General features: G+C 38.2%; 1 protein-coding gene across 1 annotated transcript; it reads left to right on the top strand.

Annotated features, from left to right (window-relative positions):
* Positions 1–6: 6 nt before the first annotated feature.
* Positions 7–18,306, top strand: NCBP3 (nuclear cap binding subunit 3). Its single transcript, XM_009645148.2, has 13 exons — positions 7–89; positions 1,803–1,868; positions 3,506–3,611; positions 4,588–4,713; positions 7,041–7,169; positions 9,425–9,498; positions 10,413–10,521; positions 11,241–11,340; positions 11,678–11,784; positions 12,899–13,184; positions 14,025–14,182; positions 15,371–15,535; positions 16,057–18,306. Exons 1-13 carry the CDS (start codon positions 24–26, stop codon positions 16,290–16,292), a joined length of 1,728 nt encoding a protein of 575 aa, XP_009643443.1. The 5' UTR covers positions 7–23; the 3' UTR covers positions 16,293–18,306.
* Positions 18,307–19,970: the final 1,664 nt, after the last annotated feature.

Genomic DNA, 19,970 nt, shown 5'->3' with positions numbered 1-19,970 from the left:
CTCGCGGCCCGGAGCCTGAGCCTATGGAAGTGGAAGAGGGGGAGCTGGAGGCCATCCCTGTGAGGCGCTCGCTCCGGGAGCTCATTCCGGTGAGGGGCGTGCGGTGGGGTCACGGGCAGGGGGGACGAAGGAGGGACCGGCTCCTGAGGGGGGGCGAGGATGGCGGGGGTCTGTAAGGGCAACTGGAGGTACCTTGGTGGGAAAAGGGGCGACACGGGGCGGGAGGTGCATGAGGGGAAGCGATGGGGTGAGGGTGGTGAGGAGTGGGGCCATGGGGGGACTTGGAGGTGTCTGAGGGGAGCTTGGGGGCAGATTGTGAGAGGAAGCGGCCAGGATGTGCTTGGGAACGAAGGGTGGTGGGGTGGTGGAAAAGAGGATTTGGGGTGTAGCGATGGACTGTAGAGGAAAGCTGTGGATGGGAGAGTGTAAAAGGAGTGCTTAGTCCAAGGAATACAGGGGATACCTTAAGCAGGGAGGTGACTGGGAGCACCGAGTCAGAGGTGCTGGGCATGTGGGCTCTGATGGGTGGGTTTTGAAGGTTTTCTGACTCACCCCCCCCTCACCCCCCGTCGTTTTTGCTAATTGTTCTTGTGTAAGTTTTAGCAAGATCAGGTTTGATACATAAAAATGGGTCAGCGTTCTTCTAACCTCATAAGTAGTCTTTTGCTCTCAAAACTTCTGTGGAAATTACTTTAGAAACTAATCTCTAATTAGCTGGTTTACTAACATGCTTGAGCTTCTACCAAACAGCACCCTACTGTACTTCCCTGTGCTCCATGAGTCAGCCTCAGACAGTGGGGGTTTTTAACTTGAAAAATAATGTTTATTTGGCTTTACTTTTTCTTTTTAATAGCTTTGAACATTTGGTAGCTTTAGACAAACTTTGATGCCATTACTAAGAAAAGCAGTTAGATTGTGTGTACTTTGGTATTTCTAAACTGAGACTGGCCTACTTTCTAGAAAAAGCTCTTTAGCCAAAATAATTATTGCAGCACAAGTGTAAAGAACACGTTTACTCCTAAAGAAAGCAAGACATGTTCTTCCAGCTCCAAACTGTTGCCAGGTGATGGTCCTGAGGGTGCCAGAATGAAGAGGTGCCATTTTTACATATGCAAAGAGTGGAAGGGGCAAAATTGGGTCATTGGTCCAGGGTCTGTGTGGTTTAGTGCAGTCTTGTGAATTCACCAGTCCTGACTGATGGACATGAAACTTGTAACTTTTTCCCACATCATTCTCCATTTTTACTCTTTATTAGTAGGGTTGTATCAAAACAGGTTGTATCAATATTTCATAGTGGGAAGTTGGGTTTGAAATGATGATAGGAGTAAAAGTTACTTGTTTAATTGTGGGTATGGCTTGGTGTTCTGACTTGAGACTAAAAGCTGCAAATTGACACTTCAAGAGTCAGGTATCACTGTTAAATCTGTTCACGTTTTCAAGGAAATTATACCCAAAACCAAAATTGTGGATGTTTCAGTTAGGAAAGGTGTTTGGTGACTTCCTCTGTATTGCTGAGAGAGAAAGTAAAAACCTTAGCAGCAGCAGACACAGAAACTAAATTTTACCAATGGAAAGAATCCTTATAGTAAAGGAAGTTTGGTTCAGTTCAAAAGCTTTGACTTTCACTGGCATCAGTGAGAGTTATTGCTTGTGTACCTGTCTATCTAGGGATGTAGCTAGGAGTAAGGACCAAGGAAAGGGGGATGTATTTATTGTAGAAATGGCCAGATTTTTTTTCAGCCTAGCAAGTTTGTTGCTTTTGGTGTTCATTGAGATTTCACCACCATTTTGCTTTGTTTCAGGACACTAGTAGGAGATATGAAAATAAAGCTGGAAGTTTCATTACTGGAATAGATGTAACCTCCAAGGTAATTTTTGTGCTGTGTTTCTTCAGTGTGTTCTTATTATTGCTACTGGAAGGGAGGAACGGTTTCATTTATTTCTTCCCCAACATTGCATAGAAGCTTAGCCTCCTGTTCAGATAGCTGGCATTTTTCAACAGCTAGGGAATTCTCCTTTTCTGGGTTGTGGTCTGCATCAGGACCTGATACCTCTTGTAAACTGTGAGAATTAGCATTTTTAAGTTACAAAAATTTGTGTGCCAAAACCTGAAGATGTTACTATTGAAATTGCCTTGGTGCCACTCGATATTGCAAAACAAAGGCCTCTGAGACAAGTCAGCTGTGGGTTTTCCTCTCAATTGAGTAACAGAAGGAAGAACAAGTGCTTGGCAGGAAAATCTAGTTTCGTTGCCTTGTATCTTCCAAGGGCATCTTATTGTTTAATTATTTAAGACATAGTTTGGAGAATGTGAACAGCTGTTGCATTTAAATAACTTAAAGTTACATAATTCTGCGGAACTGAGAAATTTAATCCTACAGCTCATGTCTGTAGGAGAACAACTGAATTGGCTGTTGTTTCATATTGTACAGTTGACCACTATATCTAGCATTTGGTAGTGGAGAAAAAGCATTTAGTCTTATACTTTATAGGACTGACACAATTTTACGTGTTCTAACAAATATGAATCCCCACAACGGTGTGTTCACAAGTGACATGAATTCCCATTTTGCATTACTGAAGTTCAGAAGATTGTGCATACCAAAAAGTACAAAAAGGATTCCAGATGAAGACTGAAAATCAGCTTTTTGGCTTCAATATCTAGCTTGTGTGTACTGTAATTCAGTAAAGAATTTGAAGTTCCCCTAGTCAGGGGGAAAGCTGTCATCTTCTGCTATGTTCTTTATGATGCAGCTCTGAAAAATGTTAAGAAATGTGTCTAAAGATGTTTTGGCAATCTTTAAAAACTAGTAAAAAGCCCATATTTATTTGGATATCATTGGTAGCAGTTTTTGCTTAATCACAGTCTGTGTTCCAAATTTGACTTTGGTTAGTAACATCCAAAAATCTATAATGCTTCCTAATAAATTCTGTAGAATAAGGAGCTTCTCAATCAGTTTAAAAAAATGCTCAAGATCCACAGAAGCTGTTGCTCATGTGCTACTTAAAAGCAGCTTGAATTGCCAGTCTAAGTAAGATCTCTATAGTCAGCACTCCAGCTAGTGTTGTTAAATTCATGCTCAGATACACAAGTTTACATTTTTGTATATATTTAAAAAACAGGTAGGGGAAAACCTCTTAAAGACTAATTTTCCATGTGTTAGAAATGCTTCTTTTAAGAGATTTTTTTTTGAACACGGCCTCTACATTTGTTAGGAAGGAAAGGATGATGCTACTGTTCCATCATGGAGTCTGAACATTGTCTGAGGTAGCTTGTTTTCCATGCATCTTGATACCCATTGTGTTGCCAGGCCTACATTAAAACTGTTACGTGGCACAGAAATGTTTCAATTAATTACTTCTGCATTCTGAAACATACAGGTCTCTTTAGAATTAATAGAATTATTAATGTAGATTGCTGCTGTCTGGTAAATTTTATTTTAAATCTCTTGTTGGGAATGCTGCTGTAATTCCTGTTTTGACTGCATTGTTTTGCATTTTGCAGGAAGCAATTGAGAAAAAAGAACAAAGAGCAAAACGCTTTCATTTTCGAGCTGAAGTGAATCTCGCCCAAAGGAATGTGGCACTGGATCGGGACATGATGAAGAAAGGTACAAGTTTATCCAAGAGTCAAGAAGAAAAGATCCCTTTGTTTACTTCCTCACAGTTCCCTTACTTGATTTATCCTATAATATTTCCTGCATCCCAAAGGTTTCTCCAGATCATTGCCAAAAGAAATCACTTTAGTTTGGTTTTTTTCACGTACTTGTTTTAATTTCACTACTTTTTAAGCTACTTGACAGTTATCATTTCGCTCCTCTTTTTACCAACCCCAGAAAGAAGAAAACACTTTTTGTGTACCTGATTTACTGTTTGGCAATGGCACCTAGTGACCAAGATGACCAAGGTTCATCTTCTGGATCAGTGCTGCTTTCAGAATCTTTGCATTCTTTGAAAAGACCTTGGTCACTGTTTGTGCATGAGCAGAGGACTCTGTGTCCTATGCACAGTGAGGTCATATTCTGTGCTGTATGCACAGTGAAGCTGGACTGATTGCGCATGTGCTCTTAGATGGCAAGCTGGGCATGTTGGAATATAAGCAGATCAGCCAGGAGGTGTGTGCACAACAGATTGGCGCTTTTGGCATCCAGTTGGTTCTCAAGGCTTTTTTTTCCAACTGGCAGCTTGGACCCACTAAGCCGTGGCCTGTAACAGCTCTCTGTCAGATGATACAAGTGGAAGTGCTTTGTACACACGTCCTGGTCACAGGCCTCGTTAGTATTCTAGCTCTTTAGTACTTAATGGTAGTACTTTGGCAGCATAAAAAAAAAGGTTTGATTGCTGTGCAGTACCTGCATCTACCAATGCTCGTAATGTTACCTCTTTTTAATTCTCAATTTATTAAAAGTTTTGCATTGTGGAATAATAATTCAAGTTATGGTGTTTTAGAATGGTGTATGTCATACTGCTTTAATTAGCTTCCCTTTAGCTTAATTAAAATGTTTGCTTTATAAGCCCCTATGTTACTAATATAAAAGCTTGCTCTATAGAAATAAGTACCACTTTTGTATCTCTTCCTCTTCATAGCAATTCCTAAAGTGAGACTGGACACAATTTACATTTGTGGGGTGGATGAGATGAGTACACAAGACATCTTTGCCTATTTCAAAGAGTATCCTCCTGCTCATATTGAATGGTTAGATGATACATCATGTAAGTAAACAGTATCTTGTCTGTAGTTCTTACTCTTTTCTTTATTATCTTATTTATTTATTTATTTTTATTTCGGTCATAGCTGTACCTCAGATGTCTTAGTGGCTTTCAAAGTCACCGATCTTTGTCTCAGTTTCCCTGTCATTTGCCTAGTCAAAAGGGATTTAGAATGAAAAAATTAATAACATACAGTGAAAATCAAACCCACGATCTGATTGAGTATATGTTATTGGAAAGAGATGGCATAGAATAACTTGCAGGTCTCTTAAGTGGAGAAAATAAAAGGTCTAAAATTCTGTGCTGCTTTCACCTTGACATAAGTAGTATACCTGCTTGTGAGTGTCACAGAGGTGACATTCTGAGATTATGGAGCTGTGTGCAGTTAGGCAGGTTGGTGTGGTTTTGTGCTGTGAAGGAACAGACTTGTTGCCATATTTGTTTAGTGTATTCTCTAGGAGAAATTTGTGGGTGGAAGAAGCTAGCAGCTGAATGTGATTTACATAGATTGGAAAGGAATGTAAATTTACATTGCAAGGGCTGTTTTGGGGAGTAAGCATGCAGTGAGATTGCCAGAAAGATATAAGGTTGTTGACAGTCATACTTTCTTCAGTGATACTAAAGACTGTACAAGAGCTGTTTGCTACAGTTGGGCGCTGGATCATGGAACTGGAAGGCTCTGAGATTGTCATGTGGCTAGAAATCCTGTAACTGAAATCATAGAAAAAGAAGGAGGAGGCGGTGCAGGTTTTCCAGTTGGACTGGGATTCCTGGAAACTGGTTTATTGACAAGCATGGCTGAGACCTGAGAATTAGCAGCATGGTTCCCTGGAATGACCCTGAAGGAATTACATTTGAGTGCCAGACAAAAGATATGGTATACTACAGAATATTGGTAACCTCGAAGTCACTGTCTATGATGGCTTGATATACTGCTGCAAGCTGACAGAAAATTTGAAACACAGTGAGCCCTGGGTGGACAATTGCAGTAAAGAGCTGTCAGATGAACCTGTGGTGATGCATAAGCCAGCAAGTGCATGGCTTAACTCTGAGGCTATGTTTCTCATTATCCCTTTTGTTAAATGTTACACACGTGAGTTTAATGTGGAACCAGAGTGAACTTGCAGTGTAAAAATGTAGGCTTCAGAGTCCTAAAGGTAATTTACCCCAACTGGAGTTAAAACACGTCTTTTTTTTAGTGATTAATTTTCATGCTGTGTCTGAGTTAGCATGCCAACTGCACTGAGTGAAAATTCCAAGAAAAAGCATTGTCTTTTCAGCATAAATTTGCATCGCAGCATGGCAAATATTTTAACATTCCCAACTGAGTTACATCTCAAGATGTCTTAGTGCAAAGGTGAATTTAGACTCTGTTCTGCGTTTAAGTTGAAGAACATAAAATGATAAAGGCTTTGAAAATTTGGAGATGAGAAGAGCAGGTAGGCATACATAAATGAAAAATTATTAGTTAGCCAGTCATTGAAGTTAGTATCTGGGTGTTCTTCGCCTTGTAAATCTTGTCTGTTACAAGTAATTTAGGAGAGGATCTTTTATTTTGGGACGCTCTATAGTTTTCTTGATATCTGAATACACTCAGCTTAACAGAAGAGTAGTAAATGGCATTTGTTGCTGTATTTGCACTGAATGCATCCGTGCAGAAAGCTGTTGTTCAAAATGGGTTTCTAAGCAGTTTTAGCTCTTTCAATTTCAGCATCCATAAAATGCTTTTAATTGGCCTAACAAGTTACATTTTAGTACCATCTGCTGATACTTAAGGCATGGATGAGGCATGTACTGAATCATATTGTTAACCTGTGTACATTATAGTCTGTGCTTGAGCAGTCTCTCTTATTTTCCCCTATTTTCCTGCTTTTCAGAAAAGATTAACAGAATTCTGCAATAAGGTCCAAGGTTCTGTTAAATTGCCAAAAGGAAAAAATCAAGGCTTCTTTTTTTCTTTTTTTTTTTCCCTTTGATTGCATTTATGTGCTAACACATTCATGAAATACACTGACCCTGATTCAGTATCCTAATTTGCTGTGCTCAGGAAGCAGGCTCTAAGGTATATGGTTGCGCATTTCCATTATTTTGGTTTTGAACAGTTGTATGTTTGTTGTTGTGCGATGAAAGCTGTGTCCCCTCCAGCTTAGCAAGTGTGTTAAAGAATTACTTCCTCTGCAGGAGGTTTATCTGATTACTGTTTCGTCATGTCGCTATATAAGAGTGTTTCTGAAATTCTGTTAGTAATTTCCCTCCAGTAAGGCAGTGTATGTGACTGCTTGATTATACAAACTGCATTTTGTTTTTGTGTGTGTTTATATATGTCATAGGTAATGTGGTCTGGCTTGATGAAGTAACAGCAACACGGGCTCTAATAAATATGAGTTCCTTGCCTGATCAGGAGAAAACAAAAAGCAGAGAAAACAATGAAGAGAAGACAGCTGAAAAAAACAAGAAAGGTAGATTGAGATACGCATATATAGACATCATCTAGTTAAATCAATGAAACTTTAAACTTGTGCTTGGGTACTGCATAATCTAAATTACTGAAGGAGCTTCTATCATATAGTTTCAGGTAAATGTATTCTGCCACTTTAAAAAAGGCTTTCATCTTGGAAACCTTTTGAAGAAGCTGCTTCTTAAAAGGTGGGTTGGAGCTAGACCAAAAGCAGTAATTCAGTCGATACTGAACATGTTAGATGCAGGGTCATATTCAGATATGTTTATAGTGGTACATGCTGCACAGAAATAAGTCTGTGTGAGGTGTGTACAAAGGCAGTAAAAGGATGGCTTCTAAGTGTGGAAAAAGCAGATATAAGAAAATGTTTTATTTTTTAAATACCACAGTTATTACTTTCTTGATACACCACCATCCTTTAAGTATATCGTTCACACTGACGTGACAGTATGTCGCTTTACCACTGTGTATATCATCTGTAAATTTGGCTATTATACTTTCAAGAAAGAAGTGCACTGAAAAGTCATTTATAAAAGAGCAAAGCAGTGAAAAGTACATATAATGTTGTGATGTCTGGTACCTGAATGCCTTAATTGTAAATTTATTTTACTTTTAAGGGTGTAAATTAAAAATTGGGCTGTGCTACCGTAGGACTATTTTGCTGTTAGGCTGGTGTGACAAATTGCTGTGGTTCAAAGTACTGTACCACGCAGTAGAAAGCAAAGGTAGATGTTGTATTTATTAACTCTTCTATAGATTTTGCTTAAACATGCTGTGTGAACAAAATGCAAATAGCCAATCTCGCTGTTAGATATTTGCAGTGCTACCAAAAGCCTTTCTAGAAAGTTTGGGTTTAGGGCTTTGTTAAACTTGTGGATCCTTCTGACTCATTCCCTTTTCTTCTTGTTGCTTTTCTCCACAATGCAGTGGCTCCTCAACAATCCATGTGACTTTAATTTTTGGGCAAATGTTGATAATGTTTCAAGTAAGACTTGTTATGAAGTTTTTGGAGATTAGTGATTGTCTTGTTTAAATGGAGCATAAATATATGTATTTAATCTTGTTAGCTGCAAATTACATATTACATCATCATTGCACCACATCTCAAAATAAAAGCTGTCATCTAAATTACTCCTGTTCATCTGGAAAAGTGGGATCAAGTACAAACTGTTCAGTTACATCTTAAGGTGTGAGATGCATACAGATACACTGGAGTAATCTGGCTTAGTTGCATTCCTTTTTTAGATAGGAATTTGAGGGCTATTTAGGCATTTAGGGAAGCAAGAGACTAGTCTTACTGTGAGAAGTGTAACAAGCGTATCATTGCGGGTGAAAAAGTGCTTGAATGGTGTCCCTGATGGAACTTCAAACTCAGGTTTGAATTTGGCTCATTTGATTACTTAAATTCTCTCTTTGGTTTCAGTTTGATTAATTGTGCTTTACTTTTTCCTTTTAACCTGGGTATATTTTCAGGATCTTTTGAACAGCTACTGCTGTCTATTTTAAGTTTTCAAGTTTATTGTTGGATGATATTAAGATAAGGAACTCTGAAATACAAAAGAGGAGGGGTTTTAGTCTTGCGTCTATGAAGTACTTTGAGATCTTTGCAAATGATACTGGCATATGTTGAGAGCTGTCCATATTCACTACTTTTTTTTTTTTCAGTCCTCAGAGGGAAAAAAAAAAAATCCAGTATCAGTTTACTTACTCTGAGAACCCTGAAAAAATCTATGCAACCATCTCACAATTTTAGTAGTTCTGGAAGCATGCACTCTTCTGTTAGTTATTTCACTTCAAAATTAAGTCACCAAGGTTGGGTTTTTTTTCCTCCTGCTCTCTGTCAGGAACTTCTAAGCTTTTGAATAATAACCTGGTTTACATTGTTAGTACTGGATATTGGTAGGTACTTGCAGCATTTTAAAGGGAGGCTTTTATATGCCTTTTACAGTCTTGGCCCTTCTGATCTCTGTCATACTCAGAAATGCAGTGCAATTTCATTTGCTTTCAAAGAATTAATAGTCCATGTGTGCTGCTGCAGGCAGTTATCTGCACAGAGGCTGTCTACTTAATGTTTTTCTGTGCTCATGCATGCTTCAAATTTCTGTAGACTTTTACTGTTTTGATTATTCTCTAGGCTGCACAGAAGAAAGGATAACACCTTCGGTTTGATTTCAGAGAATGTAGGTAAAAATAATCTAATGTGACTGACACACTAAAATGGGGGTTAATTTTTTTCCCAATTATTTTCCTTCTTAGAAAAACAGGAGGAAAGTTCTGACGATGAGACAGAAGAAGGCGAGGTTGAGGATGACAATCCAAGTGACGTTGAGGTCAGTACAAAGGAAATTGAACACACTGTTATGGAAGTTTTGCTCTGACTGATATGAAGTCTTTATAACGTTATGGTTTTAACCACATATATTTGCAATTCACAATTTAATTATCAAAGTAAATTAGATGGGGAAATGACAGGAAGTGCAGATATGTGGTTGGTGAGAATAGCTATGTAAGAGTGTTTTGTGAAAGTAAATTTTGAAGAGTGCTAGGGCATCCAGCATGTAAGAGCTAGACTGGCTGCAGAGAGGGGGCAATGAAAGAACAATAATGGAAGGCAATGGCCTTTCAGCAGTGAAGGCAGTGCCTGAAGAGACAAATAGGATTTAGGCTGCCCATAGATATGTGTGGGAATCAGCATATGCATTGATGTTTTGTAAGTAATTTAATCTCCACTGGCTGAATATGTAATAGTTGTGATTAGTATTTTCTTTAGGAATGGCTCAGTGAACACACATATATCATGGAAGTCTGAATTTTAGTTTCGATAAAGCAGATATAGTGAAAAAAAAAAAGCCTTTTAGTTATTGTGTGAGGGCATGAGAACCTGTTAGTAAAAACATTTAGATATGAAACCAGCAAAAAAAAAAATCAAATAGTTGTTTTTCAGTGTCCAAGTTGTGCTATTTATTTTCTCCATTTCAGTCAGTAGCGTAGTGTCATTTGAAAATTACTGGTTTTAATAATCTGAGATTATGGTATGAAGGAAGAGAAGGAAATATTTTAAATCTTTAGGGCAAATTACTTTAAAAATTCACATTAGTTTGTTAAGAAAAAAGCAGAGTGCATTTGAACATCATTTGAAAAGTAACTTTCTTAATAATCAGTTGATTGCTTCTCTGGGAGCAATCCATTTTCATTCAACAGTAATTTTATTTTTGAGTCCAAAATACCTTTTTTGCCCCCAAAGTTGGATGCCCTCTCCCAGGTAGAAGAGGATTCTCTCCTGCGTAATGATCTTCGCCCTGCCAATAAACTGGCTAAAGGAAACAAGCTATTCATGAGATTTGCTACTAAAGGTAAATGACAGCTTAACAAGCATAATGAATTAATCGCTTGTTGTAGGTTTCTTTGTTGACTTGAAGTACCTAATTTTCATTTACAGAACTGTTAGGTTTTTTGCTAATCATTAGGTATTAAGATTTTGCAATAAATCCACATTTGACATGTGAATTAAATCCAGTTCAAGTTGTATGAAAATTATCATACGTAAAAATTTTATCTTGGGCTCAGGGCATTCTTCCCAACGCCATAGTATAGGTTTTCTGATGCCCTTCTCCATTTAATCATTTAAGATGCTGATGAGGTATCAGTGGAAAGTATTGCTAAATACAGCTGAGAGATTAAATTATATTTATGACTAAAATGAAAATCCGTATTATTTCTGGGCCATGTGGCAAGTGACACATCCATAAAGAAAAGAAAGGTCGTGAATAAGGTAAGTATGGCCTCTGGCAGTTACAGTGGGATGTAATGCTCTGCTAAGCTGATACGTAGAAACTCAATCTCCCTAGAATTAAGTTTCTAGACACAAATAAAACTGTGGTGGTAAGAGAAATTTCAGAGGTGTCGGCAAAATTGTGTCCTTCATGAAGGAGGTTGAAGTAATGCTGATCTGAAAGACATTCAGTCTTACTTTCACTCTCTGTGTCTTTGACTGGATGGTTATTTATGACTATGTTAGTGTTGTAAGGTATGCTCTAAGAGGAAAATATTCCTTTAATTTATGTTTTTTCAGATGACAAAAAAGAGCTGGGAGCTGCAAGGAGAAGCCAGTATTACATGAAATATGGCAATCCCAATTATGGAGGCATGAAGGGGATTCTTAGCAATTCTTGGTGAGTATTAGATAGAGGAGTTGGAACATTGCAGGTAATTGGACAAGATAGTCTAAAACTGGTTTAGTTTGTGGATTTTCTTTCTATTCAGTTTATGTAGATGCTTCCTATGCGTAAATAATGTTTTTGCAATGTGACTATGAATTTGCAAGGGGAGTATTTTCTCATGAAAGTAACAAATGTTTCTATTCAAAACATCCAGAACAGATCTCTGACATAAATGTACGTCTGCTCTTAAAGTGAGTGATAATTGCATATTCTTAGTCCAGGATTGAATATGGCTCATTCATGATGCCTTTTCTGTCACATTCATGTCATTCTTTTTATGGTGTTTCAGGAAACGAAGATACCATTCACGTCGAATCCATCGGGATGTGATAAAGAAAAGGACACTTATTGGGGATGATGTTGGCTTGACTCCTCCTTATAAACATCGTCATTCAGGTAATAGATGCCAATGCGTCGACCCTGTGAGAACACAACTGGGAATGGAGGGCTGGAAAGGACCTTAAACAGTGCCTCATGTAATCCCCTGCAGTGTGTGAAAGTGAAGTGTACTCTTAAAAAAAAAAAAAAAATAAACGAATCACATTTTAAGAGTTTGCAGGGAACGACTGAGGCAGAAACTTCACACTGCTCATTGGCTTACCAAAATAGCTGCTGCTTTTGATGCATTCTTTTTCTTCTACAAATTCCAGACATGGGGGCTATGGCATGAAGGGCAAAAAGAAGACATAATTTCTTTAAACTTCTTGGCAATTTGTCGTACTTACTATGTCACTTTCCATTCTATGAAAAAGCAAGCTCTAGATATAGAACAATAAAGATTAGAAAATTCTATTAATTAGGCTTGAATATCTTCATCTACTACCTAAGGTAGGGTGTGTGCATTAGAAAAATAATTGGTGTCAAAATCTTTGATGCGAGACAACTGCAGTGTCAAAGTTTCATGAGTGGCCTGTTAAAAATACAGCCATGGATGTATCAAATCTCATGGAAGATTTTGCATGTTGATAATGTACTTCTTGCTGAAAAGATGCTTGCACACTGCTGATTACTATGTTTAAGTTGTTGATTTATATTTAAATCAGTATATGTGATAACTTCGTACTAATGAGACGTGTTCTTTTTGGCATTACTGCTTGCAGGACTTGAAAGGATTATTGCGGAGGCAGCAGTTGTCACATTAGGCCCTGCAAGATCTTAGGAATTGTTACGTTCAGGAAGTATGAACTGCAGCTACTATGAGAGGCAGTTGTGCTTTTATATATTCAGTCCAGCTTTATGCTTGAGCAAGCTTCTGAGATAGTGAACACCATGGACTTTTTTTTCTCCTGTGGTGATTTTCTTCCACTTAGGCTATTCTGTAATATAGATTCCACTTAGAATATTTTGCAAAATATCCTCTCTCTTTAGTCTTGGAGAACTACAGACACTCATTTGTAGTGGATTGTTAATTACAGTGATTTTTTTTTTTATTTATTTATTTTGCCTTGGTTTTAAGGTACCTTATATGAATGATAAACTTCAGTATATCAGAATGTTTGTTTTGCTACAGGCTTAGTAAATGTTCCTGAGGAGCCTATTGAGGAGGAAGAGGAGGAGGAAGAAGATCAGGATATGGATGAAGATGACAGAGTTGTGGTAGAGTACCGTGATGAACTGCAAGCTTTCAAACAGTCCCGAGACCGCAGTGCAGCAAGACGATCGAGTGCTAGTGCATCTGATTCTGATGAAATGGACTATGATCTTGAACTGAAAATGATATCAACACCTTCTCCCAAAAAGAGCATGAAGATGACAATGTATGCAGATGAGGTGGAATCACAACTGAAAAATATTAGGTAAAAGTTTCTTATTCTTTAAAAGTACCAGTGAAAAGGCATTCTAAATTTTAATTAGTGACAGAGCTGTCAAAGCTTAAAGACAAACTGTTGAAGCTACTTTTTCAATTCTTAACATAAATTTGTAATAGATGTTTTAAAAAGAAATAGAAAATACAGGAAACAGTGATACAGGCTTTTAATTACAATTGACATTTTTTATTACCAGCTTCCTTTGCAGATTTTTGTAACCCTCCTTATTGATAGTAATGAAGCTCCGTGGCATCAATAGAAATTAATACAAGCAAGCACAATTAACTTCTTGCTAGGCCGGGGAGAAAGAAATCCTCTTTTCCCTTTACCCCTTCCTCTTTTCTCAGAAAGAAGATTAACCCTTAAGTGTTGATGACAAAAAGGAATTTATGTTCTTTATGGGCATATTAACCAAAATTGCATGTACTTTATTAAAATACTATTTTAATAACTTTAATATTATTATTAAAATAACTTTAACATGCATCCCTTCAGTAGTCTGATTATACTTCATTATAATGTCAAGTCCTTTAACAATTTTGAGGCTGTTTATCTGCTCTCAATTTTGACCCAGAAGCACAGCCTTAAGGAGACAAACTCAATACCTGCCTTGAAATGGATACTGAGGTATTCATGTGATTATTGCTAAACTTGGGATTCTGACTGGAACACGTGCTCTTCTATGTAACGTCTTTACCTCTGTTTCTCAGTAAAGAAATCCTGATATTACTGTTTTCTATGATGTGATTTTACATAAAAGAAGACTTAAGAACTATACTCAATTTCATTTCATTTAAGGGACATGAAATCTATTATTATTTTATTTAGGAATTCCATGCGAGCAGATAGCATAGCAACCAGTAACATCAAAAATCGGATTGGCAGTAAAGGATCATCAGAGAAAGTTGCAGATGTAAGACTACTGTTAGAAGAAAAACGTCAGAATAATACTGGGCCACGTCAGCCAAACAGCACTGTAAAATCAGGTAATCTTAAGCTCTTAAATTGTGCAGAATTGTGACTGGCTCATTAAAATCGATATATTAATTTCACATCTTGCTCCACTGCAACTTATAAACCTGAGGGAATTCTGTTCAGCAGCAGTTTCTGCATCCATACATTTTTCCTGGCTAAGAGACTGACTGAGTTGAGGATTGCTTTGGGGAAAAGTGAAGTACATTTGAGTGAGACTGTGGTGTTTATTTTTGTTTCCCCCACACACACACTTTGTCCTTTTTGATTTGTTCAAGCAGAGATTCTGGATGATTCTGAGAAACGTGTGGGTGGGTTCATATACAAAATGAAATGTGAAACACTAGCTGCTTACATGAAAGAACACGTATTACGTGAACATGGACGTATTTTTCAATTGGCAGGGTTTATTTTGGGGCTTCATTTTTGCTTTTTTGACTCGGGTATATGTAATTTCAACTACTTCCGGCATACGTAGTATACAGAGGATTATCTGACTGATAAGTGAAAGATATATTTTTTTTGTATCAATGTAATGTGGAAGTTATGTTAGTATATTCTACCCCTCCTGCATGTTTTGAGGCGCTGACAAGTTGGCATATAAATCCTGTAACTTCCTTTGCTTTTATGTTTTTGTTTGAACCCTCTTTAAGACCAAGAATATCAAGCTAAACTAGACAAACTTCAGAATGCAAGACTTGCATCATGGATTCAGTATCAATATATTTAGGATTCTTATATTCTCTTTGTCATTTTATTCTGCAAAATATCAAGTAGTATTGGAATTCTAAAGCAAGGTAACTGTTATCCAGTGCCGTTGTTGAAGGCATACCAATTTTTATATAATCATACCTTATGCTTGATACGTACATGCTGTACTGCTAAAACAGAAATGTGGCAAACCATAGAATAACTTACTTTTTTGATCTTCTGGACATAGCACAACCTGAAAACGTTAAATGTCAAATTTACTGCAAAAAAAAAAAGAAAAATGAAATCTGGATAAATTCTATTGCAGACATTGCCAGGACTGAAATCTGTGTATGAAAGACTTAATGAAAAGACTCCAGAAAAGATGAAAAACAGAGAATCTCTGTAGTTTTCAAGTTCTTCAAATTGTGCAATGATCATAAAATTAGCTGGCAGAACTAAAGTAAATGCATCATGATTTTTGTCATTTTAATCACTGAAAATACCCCTAGATGTGCGGCAAAGACTGGGAAAAAGACCACATTCTCCAGAAATCAAACCTCCAAGTAGTACCTCTGCTCCTCGTCGAGAGCCAATATCAGATGTACACAGCCGGTTAGGAATCCCCAAACAAGATGTAAAAGGCCTCTACTCTGATACCAGAGAGAAGAAATCAGGTTAGTTTTATGGAGAAACTGTAATACTGCGATGCCCTTGGTTTTAGAGTATAAGAGAAATTTCAGCAGAAAATCATGAAGGATGTTCAGTTGAGTGAAATTAAAGATGAATTAGCAAACGTTTGTTTGAAATCTAAATACATGCAGGTAGTTTGAGCTGAGTATTTTTATGAGCAATATTTTTATTTAGGTATGCTTAAAAGTACTACTTAAAAGACTACTTTAAAACTGTGGTCAAAACAAGGCACTAAAACAAGGGTAATGAATGCAATGGTGCTTCAGACCTGTGAGTAGCATTCTCTGCAAATGGGAGGTGGTGAAAGGACTGCACTGAGCCTCCCATATTTTAATTTCAACTGCTGCTCCAAAGTGTAGTAAGTTCCATGTCAAACATTAAGGTGGGAGGAGTACAAGGAGTTTAAAGAGGTGCAGTGAATTTAAGACCGGGTTCCTGAGAATTCTTTCAGAATTCTTCTTAGTCCTGCCTTTTTTTAAAAAATGTTTGTTTTTCATCTGATTAGGTAATTTATGGACCCGATTAGGGTCTGCTCCGAAGACACAAGAAAAGACTTCAGATAAACCTGAAAACTCTGTGGCATCTCCAGAGGAAGATGATTCAGAGCTACAGCGGGTTTGGGGTGCTCTCATTAAGGAAAAAGAACAGTCTCGGCAAAAAAAGAGTCGATTGGATAATTTACCATCTCTACAAATTGAAATCAGCCGAGAAAGCAGTTCTGGATCAGACACTGAATCATGATTGTTTTTACATTCTGATCCTCAAGATTGTGACTCTGCAGTGTGGCAAGATTTCCTTTGCCCAAAAGCTGGACACTGGCAAAGACTCTGCAGTGAAGGTTCCAGAAGTGTCTCTGTTCCTTTTATACAAAAATAGAGATGCATATACCACTTGAAACCTAAAGCAATCACGTTTGTCTGGAGTCTGTGGTTGGCCCTGTGTTACGTAGGGCGTTGTCATACATGTTTATTACAGCAAACCTGTAGTTAATTCTAGGAAAACGCTTTTCCCCAAGCTTTGAACTTAAAAGAAAGGGCAGAAATGCTCTGTATTTTTAAGATGACCTTTTTGTTCTTAATATTTTTAACATGGAGCCTTTTAACAAAATATTTTACACAGTTCATCCAAAGAACAGGGCATTTCATAATCAGCGTCATTGCCTTGCCCTTCTGGCTCTTACCAGCACCTTTCCTTTCCTCTTGAAGTAATAACGATAATGCTTCCTGGGTAGGCAGCCAGCAAGGATAAAGCATGAAGGGACCATCATGTTCCCTTCCTCCAAAATACTGAATGTAAATCGAAGTTACGTGTTTTAGTACAGTGAAATTTCACATAGTACCCAAGTAGCATCACTGCTCTCGAGGAATTCTGCTCGTTTATTTTGGTGAGACTATGTTCTGCTGTAGTAGGGATTGAGATGTTCAAGACTGCAAAGTTGGATGTTTGAGAATTATGTAAATTCCCAAGGGTTTAATTTTTGTTATGTGATGAGAAATTATATTTCTTTCATTTTATCTGTATTATGTTTTGAAGAAATCTAACAATTTGAAAACATACACTTTTATATTTGTGAGAATTTTCCTGTTGGCCACGGTGAAAGCTATAGTGGTGTTTTCCTACGTGCTGTTTAACTATATATATATATAAAACTGAGAAAAAAGAAAAACTATAGTATTACTGTCTCATGTCAATATTTTTGAATGTTCTTATTGTATAGTACGTGTGGATGTTACACATGCCTGACTTGTTACACTCAGCTTTTTTACCTGCGTACCTTCTCTAGGTAGGAAAAAGGTTTGACCAGTGTGCAGCTGTAATTTTTTCTTGTTGCCTATGGCATTTATTTTGATTGCCAATAATTCGGAATAAGGAATAATGCTTGTACATCACAGAACGGAACAGATAGCAAAACCATTGTCTGCTACATTTTGACAGGCTGAAAATTTGTTTGTATTGTCCCTTTTTCCTAGGTTCTGTCAGTCCAAAAGGTCTATGAATATCTCTTCCCATTGCTGCTTTTTAACAGATGTTTTAATCTTTTTTCCCCCTCTATTTTTGTACTAAGTTCAAGTAGGTTTGAGGCTTCACAAAAGCAAGGAATCTGCAATTAACTTTTTTTACTGGTTTATCACATGTAAGGATAGCAGCATGTAAAATTCAAGGTAAAAATGAAAGGTGCAGTGACTAGAAGGGCAATCTGGGGACTGACTGGGCTTCAAGCCTTATTATTTCCTTGTTTTGTGACACTCATCCTTGATTTGATATTTAATTATTGAATATATAAATATGTCTCATAAAAGTACTGTTGAGAGTAAATGACTGCAATGTCTGATCACTGTAATAATTCATTTTAGTGTGTGCTTTCATTAATATCCCTTCCAAAGCTTTCAAATAGAATCATACCCAAACTGTACTAATTTCTCAAGATCCTGATGAAATTTAACCAGTGTCTTTTTGCCAGTAAACCTTTGTATTGGATCCATTATGGCCTTTCATTTTCCTGATACGACTCATGCACCTGGTCTGTGAAGACGGGCTTCTGCACTCTTGTGAATCTTTGCATGTTTTTTAGCTCAGCAACTGGCTGTGGTCTGCTGTTAATGTTGCTGATGACCACTGTGTTTCCATGTAAATATTCATAATGCGAGCCTGATGAAGGACAGACTGACTGGTATGAAGGATGGAATGGGAATCTCTGCAACTGATACTAATGGATGTGTGGTCTGAACTAATGGATGTGTGAAAGCAAGAAAGGAAGAGGAGCCATTAGCACAGGTTCTGTCTTCCAGGTAGTCATAAATACGCCGTACAAGTGCTGCCTTGTTAGTCGGGTCTGTCGTGTTTATGATTTGGGGGAAGGGTTATGTGTGTTAATGAGACATGGTAGCTTAGCTGCGAGAAAAATAGAGGTTTACTGTCAAAGGGACCTATAGAGAGTTTTTTGTAATTGAGTGCCTGGTTTTGCTTTTTGATGATGTACAGAGAAGCCTTGAAAAGCGCTTGCTGGTATCAGGAGTTCTGGCTTTGGTCTTCCTTAGTTAGAACGTGAACTGCTGGGGTTTGATAATTAAAAATGATCACTGAATCTTTAGTGAATGCTTTTTCCTCAACGTGGTTAACTTAAATCTATTTGACCTAGAGAGAGATTGCTTAGAGAATTTTGTTGTAAGTCCCCTTCCCCTTATGAGGCCAGGCTGAGAGAGTTGGCCTTGTTCAGCCCGGAGAAGAGAAGGCTGCGGGCAGACCTGATTGCAGCCTTTCAGTGCTTAAAGGGGGCCTATAGGAAAGAGGGGGACAATCTTTTTAGTAGGGCCAGCTCTGACAGGACAAGGGGTGATGGTTTTAAACTAAACCAGGGTAGGTTTAGACTGGATATAAGGAAGAAATTCTTTCCTATGAGGGTGGTGAAACACTGGCAGGGGTTGCCCAGAGAGGTAGTGGAGGCCCCATCCCTGGGAACATTCAAGGCCAGTTTGGACGGGGCTGTGAGCAACCTGATCTGGTTAAAGGTGTCCCTGCTCACTGCAGGGGGGTTGGACTAGATGACCTCTAGGGGTCCCTTCCAACCCAAAACATTCTATGATTCTCTGTGCAGTCAGCTGTTCTGCTCTTAGCTCACGAGTTCTTGATCTTTCACTGCACTCCCAGGTATTATGACCTTCAAGGAATTTGATGCAGAAATTAATGTTCTAATACCGAGACATGCAACCGATGTATTTTACTAAAATGACCTTACGTTGAAAATTGCAAGATGGAGAAATTTGGCTTTGGCTTTTGGAGGATCTATGCCTCAGAGGAAAAAATGTTTCTGAATTTTGGGTGACTTGCTATAGGACCACACTAGCCCTCCTTCTGGGAAGTTACTGCTGTTTTAAAAAGGTGGGTTTTGGTAAATGGTTCAGGTGCCTTACATTGTGCAGAAGAAATAGTTGTGGGGGCTATGGGCTCTGTGCCTGCCACTGTCCTCTGGCAGACTCTGAACGTGCGGCATTGATGATGGCGAGACTTGAAAGTGAGGGTTTGATTTTTGGAGGGGTTTTGGGGGGTTTGGTTTTTTTTTTTTTTGATGATGGCCGCTGTGTTTGACAGAAGGAAAGCAAAAACCACCTTATTTTCCGTTCACGATGACATTATTATGTGAAAATAATGAAACTTTTATTTAAGCTGTTCTACTCCCAATAAAAGTGGTCTGAAATCACACTGACCTATCCGGTTTTGCTGGCGCACAGGCCGGTGCCGCGCCTCTCGCTGAAGGGCCTGGGGGTGCTGCCCTGCGTGGGGCTTGTGCCTTCCTGGGGGCAAGATGCGGGTCCCCTGCTTCGAGCTGTAGCTTGTCCCAGCCCAGTCTTAATGAACCCACTTTCCTGCTTTCAACCGAGTAGAGGGGTGCCTAAAATTCGGGTCCTGTGGGCCTGGCGA

Source organism: Egretta garzetta, unplaced genomic scaffold (assembly GCF_000687185.1).
Source record: "Egretta garzetta isolate BGI_Z169 unplaced genomic scaffold, ASM68718v1 scaffold108, whole genome shotgun sequence".
NCBI classification, from domain to species: domain Eukaryota; kingdom Metazoa; phylum Chordata; class Aves; order Pelecaniformes; family Ardeidae; genus Egretta; species Egretta garzetta.
The sequence above is the reverse complement of the archived record's forward strand: the minus strand, read 5'-3'. Positions and strand labels throughout refer to the sequence as shown.